General features: G+C 33.0%; 1 protein-coding gene across 4 annotated transcripts in view; it reads right to left on the minus strand.

Annotated features, from left to right (window-relative positions):
• Positions 1-1,693: 1,693 nt before the first annotated feature.
• The window catches only part of mef2ca (myocyte enhancer factor 2ca), a 42,637-nt gene continuing 37,792 nt past the window's right edge, over positions 1,694-6,538 (minus strand). For 2 of the 4 annotated variants that reach the window (XM_084105613.1, XM_084105614.1), the window contains 5 exons: positions 5,619-5,791; positions 5,399-5,422; positions 4,923-5,052; positions 4,006-4,129; positions 1,694-2,952 (listed from right to left, as the gene is read on the minus strand). In XM_084105613.1, the coding sequence (XP_083961739.1) occupies positions 2,586-2,952; positions 4,006-4,129; positions 4,923-5,052; positions 5,399-5,422; positions 5,619-5,791 (818 nt within the window). In that variant the 3' untranslated portion in view covers positions 1,694-2,585. The remainder of the gene's footprint in view (positions 2,953-4,005; positions 4,130-4,922; positions 5,053-5,398; positions 5,423-5,618; positions 5,792-6,538) is intronic. The other 2 variants (XM_084105616.1, XM_084105615.1) reach the window with 1 other exon arrangement.

A 6,538-nucleotide genomic window follows, 5' to 3' on the forward strand; every position in this document is an offset into this window, starting at 1 on the left:
TATCTATCTATCTATCTATCTATCTATCTATCTATCTATCTATCTATCTATCTATCTATCTATCTAATGCTTTTTAACGCTTTAAATGTAATTTATGGTTTTATACTGTACTTTATACGTATCTGAAATTCTCAAAATAAAGATTATAGAAGCAATTAGCGTAAATTTGCGTATGATCAGAAATATGTTTTAGGCAACTGCGTGTTTAAGGAATTATAGTTTTTTTTTTTTTTTTTTATGACAATTGTAATGGAATAAACAATGATCTTTAAAGGCACGAACGTGTTTCCGCTTAATTAATATTTAATACTAATAGCCTAATTCAAATGATATCCTCGTCCTGTCGATATGGTTTTCAATATTTCAGCTCACACGTAGTGTGTGTGATAACTAATTCCGTCGACTTTAATTTCACGGAAGATTTGTCTGGGTGTATTCTGCTCTGAGATGTCGATATATTTCTAAACGCGACTGAAATTTGTAACATAAGGAAAGTAGGATTCAGCAGCTATTATAATTCAAACAAACGCGATATATTACTGCTTCAAATGCAACAAACATCTGTTTATGTGACAAGTCTCAACTATTTAGAATCAAACATTCCTGAAAGAATTCTAATAGATTTAAGCAGAAATTCTGCCCTTCTCTTTTCATATTTTCTGCTCTTATGATGAATTGCTTATCACGACACATTAAATCATTAAAGGTGTTGGATGTCATTTCCAGCCTTACAACTATAAAGATGATTATCAGACCAGTCTAGTAAAACGTGAGCATACTAGACAGACAATGACCTTGCAAAATGATTTTAAAGTATACATATTTTGCTATAAATAAAGGCATGAATTGCTCCATCAAACAATCCCTAAAAGACAAACAAGGAGAATCACATGCAGCTTAGAACCTTACACTAATTTCCTAAGTGTGTTTTCTGTAAATATTTCATAAGCGGTTTACTGTATAATGTTTTAAATATGAAATTGAAGATCTCAGTTTAGGCTGTGAAATGAGAATGAACTCTCAGTGGTCTGAGGAATCATATTTGAGCCATGATGGTTTAAATCATGATGCCTTTTAGTTTTGGCACTGGAACTCCAGAAAATTTCATGATTTATCAAAAAATATATATATTTTGTCAAATCAACTTAAGATAGCACAATAGTTTGAGTTTCTGTTGATTAAACCAATCTCCTTCATTGTATTAACTCAATTTTTTTTATTTCAATGAACTAAATTTTTAAGGCAACCAGGTGACTTACCTTTTTAAGTTAAACCAACAATATTTTTTACAGTGTACTTTGTAAAAAAAAAAAAAAAATTGATTAATAAATTAGAACAACATATGTTTTTACATTGCTTTAACTCATCAAAATAAGTTAAGCAATTGTTTTTAAGTTATACAAGATTAAACATTTTTTAGTTAACTTAAATATTCAAGTTGATTGTACTTAATTTAAGGCAGCAATGAGAAATGTGTCTGTAAAATGTCGTGTTTTGATGAGTAATGCATCAGTTTTTAAGAATTTTAAATATACAGCCTACCAAAAAAAAAAAAAAAAAAATTCTGGTCTAGTTTTGCATCATAATATGCAAAAACATCCATCTCTGAAGAAACATTTGATTCATACTGATCAAAATCCATGCAATAACCTGATGAATTAAAGAAACAAGCAAGCAAAAAAAAAAAAAAAAGTGAAATTGTTTATATGGCTTTATTTTTGGAGCTCACACAGCTTTACCTCTCTGTTCAACATCGGCAAAGCTTGAAATCACATTCTGACTCATGTGGTCAACAGGTAGCAACAAATGCTCTGCATTTTTATGAAAATATAAGCAAAATGTATTGTACATCTCTTCCACCGGGGACAGGCAATACATGGCCCAGAGAACTTTAACGTTGTTAACACGGCTCTGAAATATCAACAACATTTACAAGAGAATTTGTGTATTTGGAACACTTCCCGATCCCGTTTAGAATTGTAAAAATGGCGTCCATTCTTCAGCCCTGGGCCCGTGTAGTCTTAAAATGGTGCGTGACGGCTTTCTCTATCGCTCCGTTAATCGCAAATAAACCTGCAAATCCTGGCAGGTCTGTTTACCCAAAAGCCTCATCGTTCTCTATTTACATAAATACGTTGAACCTGCAACACAACAACGTCTGTGATAACATACATTTGCAAGTTAGTGCGCATTGACGTGAGCGTAAAGGCCCCGAATATTACTTGTACAAGCCCTGAGACACGTCAATGCCTCCTTTAATAGTTTAATTATGCATAATATATTACTGAAACTAAAAAGTAGCTTTACCAAACAAGAGTACCAGACTTCTCTTTTTAATCCTGTATGCTTGTATACATACATACACACGTATGTAAAATTACATGTATATATTTTTTTTTTGTCGTTTTCCCCACACGTGGCACAAGCGATGCATGTCCCTTGCCCCCAACCCCAAATCACAAACACGCCCTCCCTCCCCTGTTTATCTTATATATATATCAATTTTAATACTTGATGTAGCACTCACACTCCGCAGAAACAAATATAATAATACTAAAGTGAAATCTCCAGATTGAGGAGCGGGATCACGAGGCCCAGCCCTCGGACAGACGCATGCGCTTGACGGAGGGGCTCTGCCGCTCGTCCTGAGAGGGTCTCAGCAGTCCCATGGGCGAGTGGAAGTCGGAGCGGTGTTCCTCGCGGTCGCTGCCGTCGTACGAGCTGCCGCAGCTGCTCAGGCTGTCCACCGGGGAGCGTCCCGAGTCCTGCCGCAGGTGACCCTGCTGGGACGCCTGCTGGGCCAGGGGAGGGGGCAGGGGCTGAGCGTAGCCCCCCGGGGTGCCTCCCGCGCGGTCCCGGGGAGGAGACACGGGTTCCGACTTGATGTGCAGGCTCTGATTGGACGGCAGCGAGAGGGTGGAGCTCTGACATAACTGTGTGTTGCCGCAGTTCCTGTGGGGAGAGAGAGGACGAGGAAAAACGTGACGACTCACTGATGTTACAGTGCTGGGAAATAGATATAGTCAATACAGGTTGTGACCGAATGAGGATATAAATGGTAAAAATGATGAATTTACCACAATTTTAGTGCAGATTATCACTTTTCTAAGACTGATGTTTTTATGCATCTTCGGCGCTTTTAAAATTGTAGAGTCCAAAAATCTGAGATGGCTAGTTACATTTTTTATGACACTATATTATCAACAAAACAATTTCAGTTAAAATGAGTTATATATATATATAGTACATTCTAAAATTTAACAAATTTTAGAATGTATATTATATTAAGTTATTTGTTATATTAAATAGAAATATTATATTAAATATAAAATCCCAGATTCCCAGCTAAATTTAAGTGAAAAAATGAACTGAACAAAAAAACCATGAATATCAAAATGTATTATATTATAATGCATTTTGATATTTTAATTAAAAAAAAATTATTCCAATAAAAATAAAATACAAATTCCTAGGAAAAAGGTTAAGTAAAAATTTAAACTGAAAAAGTAAAAAAAAAAATATTTATTTATATTATATTAAATATTACATTAATAAAATATTATATTTAATATAAATATTATATTAAATATAAAATCCCAGATTCCCAGCAAAATAATTTAAGTGAAAAACTGAAATGAACAAAAAAAAATTCATGAATTTCAAAATGTATTATATTATAATGCATTTTGATATTTTAATTAACATTTTTGAATTCCAATAAAAATAAAATTCTGATTCCTAAGTAAAAAGTATATTATATTATATTATATTATATTATATTATATTATATTATATTATATTATATTATATTATATTATATTCACATTTGTGTTGAATTTTAATTAAAAAGAAAATCAAAACTTTTTGGATCCCTCTGTATTTCTAACCCTTACATTATGATATAACACTGCACATGCCCACAGTGATTTGTCTGTCGGTATAGTGAGTATTACAGCTGATCTTCAGTGTGTTTTGGGTGCACAGGTCAGGGGTGAAGATGCTCACCCGAGATGTCCTAGGCCAGAATGCTGCATGTTTTGCTGCCAGCCGGTCATCGAGCCCAGATGAAGAGAAGTTGAGCTGTTAAAACCGGTCAGAGAGGACAGGTCTGCACTGCTGAGAGAATATTCTAGAAGGGAAGAGAAAGATCTCTGTTCAACACACTGCATATAGACTGGACTGAATCTCCTGCTTACTGCAACAGGAAGAGGCTGAAAGAATATTGAGTCAATGACGCCACCTGGTGGTGTAATTAAGATTCACTCAGATTCATTGAGTAAACCTTAAATGTGCATAGTGTGCACATTTAAAATAATTTGAATATACACTATCGTTCAAAAATATGGGGTCAGTAAGATTTTTTTAAAGAAATTGATTTTATTCAGCAAGGATGAATTATATTGATCAAAAGTGACATTAAAGACATTTATAGTGTTACAAAACATTTCTATTTCAAATAAATGCAAACAAAAGTTATTATAAATTGTAATAATATTTCACAATATTACTCTATTAAAATCAAATAAACGCATATTTGGTGATCACGAGACTTCTTTCAAAAATATTTAGAAATCTTACTGAACTTTTTAATGGTAGTGTATAACACAGTATATATATATATATATATATATATATATATAATTATGATAGATTCTATAATATAATATATAATATAATATAATATAATATAATATAATAAAATATAATATAGTAATCTCATCAACATTATATTATATTATATTATACATTATATTATAAAACAATCAATATAATATATTATAAAATAATATATAATAATGTTATATAATAATTGTAATATAATTTAATATAAACAATTATATAATATAATGTTGTTTATATTATATTATATTATATTATATTTCAATAAATTATATTATATTTATTATTTGAGCAGCACTCACCTGTACCGTATGAGGTAGAGAGGGCTGATGGGTAACCGCCCATTCCCTGTCCTGGTAGAGTGGGTGTGGCTACAGACACCACTGGTGTGCTCAGGGACTGGGCGGACTGAGAGTTGTTTATTCTCTGGTTCTGTGGGAAAGAAATATGATATTTAAAACAACAGCGACAGAATTCAGTTGCGCAGGACGAACAGTAAATGTGCAGGTGGCATCATATCTGCTCTGTCTAACTGCTTAATAGATATATGATATATTAATATTTATAGATACATGTGACCAATAACAGGTAATCACCCTGCAATCATCTCACATCCAGCCATCACTGCCGGAGTTTCGCTGTTGCTATGGGAACCACTAACGCAGTCCCCTTGGCAACAGAGGAATGAGACTGTTTTGTTTCAGTGTGCATTTGACCAAACTTTTGTTTGTTTGTCTGTTTCTTTGTTTCACTGAAGGTGTGCAGTGATGCTACTTACCAGCAACATGTCAACATCCTCCGACTGGTGAGCAGTTAAAAGAATACAGCTCTAATTAGTTCTAGTAAAACTGAAGAAACGTCTTTATGGCATATATTTGATGGTCTGAACTGGTTTTATATGGGCAAAGCCGGTGTGTTTAGCATTAAATCCTCATTGCAACTAAACTTGACGGCCAGTGATCATATTTTGGCGTGTGGCAATGGTGATGTGAACTTACGATGGAGGGCATGGTGTTCTTGGATCCGGGGGGGATCAGGACACGCAGGTCTGGCTTGCGGTTGCTCATGCTCATGCTCATGGACGGAGGAGACTTGGCCTGCATGTTCTTACTCATGTTCCCCGGAGAGACCAGCAGACCAGGGGAGTTGCGGTGGTTTCCGTACCCGTTTCCTATGGGACAGTGAAAGAGGTCGAGTCAGTCTAACACCAATGACCATACACACACTTTCACAATACTATGATAGACAGCAACTGCAAAAACATGCTAGAGCAATTTCACGTCACAAATAAAATATAGAGAAGTATTATTAAAACACTGATGGAGATGCCCTGGATTTCTTTTTCATCAATTATACCATAGAAAATAAATAAATAAATAAAGCTTTAAATGTCAAGAAATTATGACTGTGTGTCCCTACATTTGCATAATTGATCATTTAATCACATAAATGTACATTTCAAAGCACATTTTGTCTAAATAATTTATAATCAATTTAATTTATAACATCAACAATACTTTTAGTAATAATTACTACTACTACTACTACTAATAATAATAATAATTATTATTATTATTATAATTATAATTACAGTTACACCTTTTTGCATTGTTTATTCATTTTCTGGATTATTTAATAATAATAATAATCTTTTACAAAAATAATTATACAATATAAATGTAAAACATTTTATTTTTGAAGGTGCTATTTTTGTGATGTTTATGGAAGCTTTATTAAAACATAAAGGTAATTGCGACTTATCTCACAATTCTGACTTATTTTCTCAATTGGATATCATAACTCATAATTGCGACTTTATAACACTCAATTGTCCGAAAAACAGTCGCAATTATCTGTTAAATTTTTTATTCCATGGCGGAAACAATATCTTTAAATCTAATAAAATACATCTCTAAAA

This window comes from Abramis brama (assembly GCF_963993115.1).
Source record: "Abramis brama genome assembly, chromosome: 25".
Taxonomy (NCBI): domain Eukaryota; kingdom Metazoa; phylum Chordata; class Actinopteri; order Cypriniformes; family Leuciscidae; genus Abramis; species Abramis brama.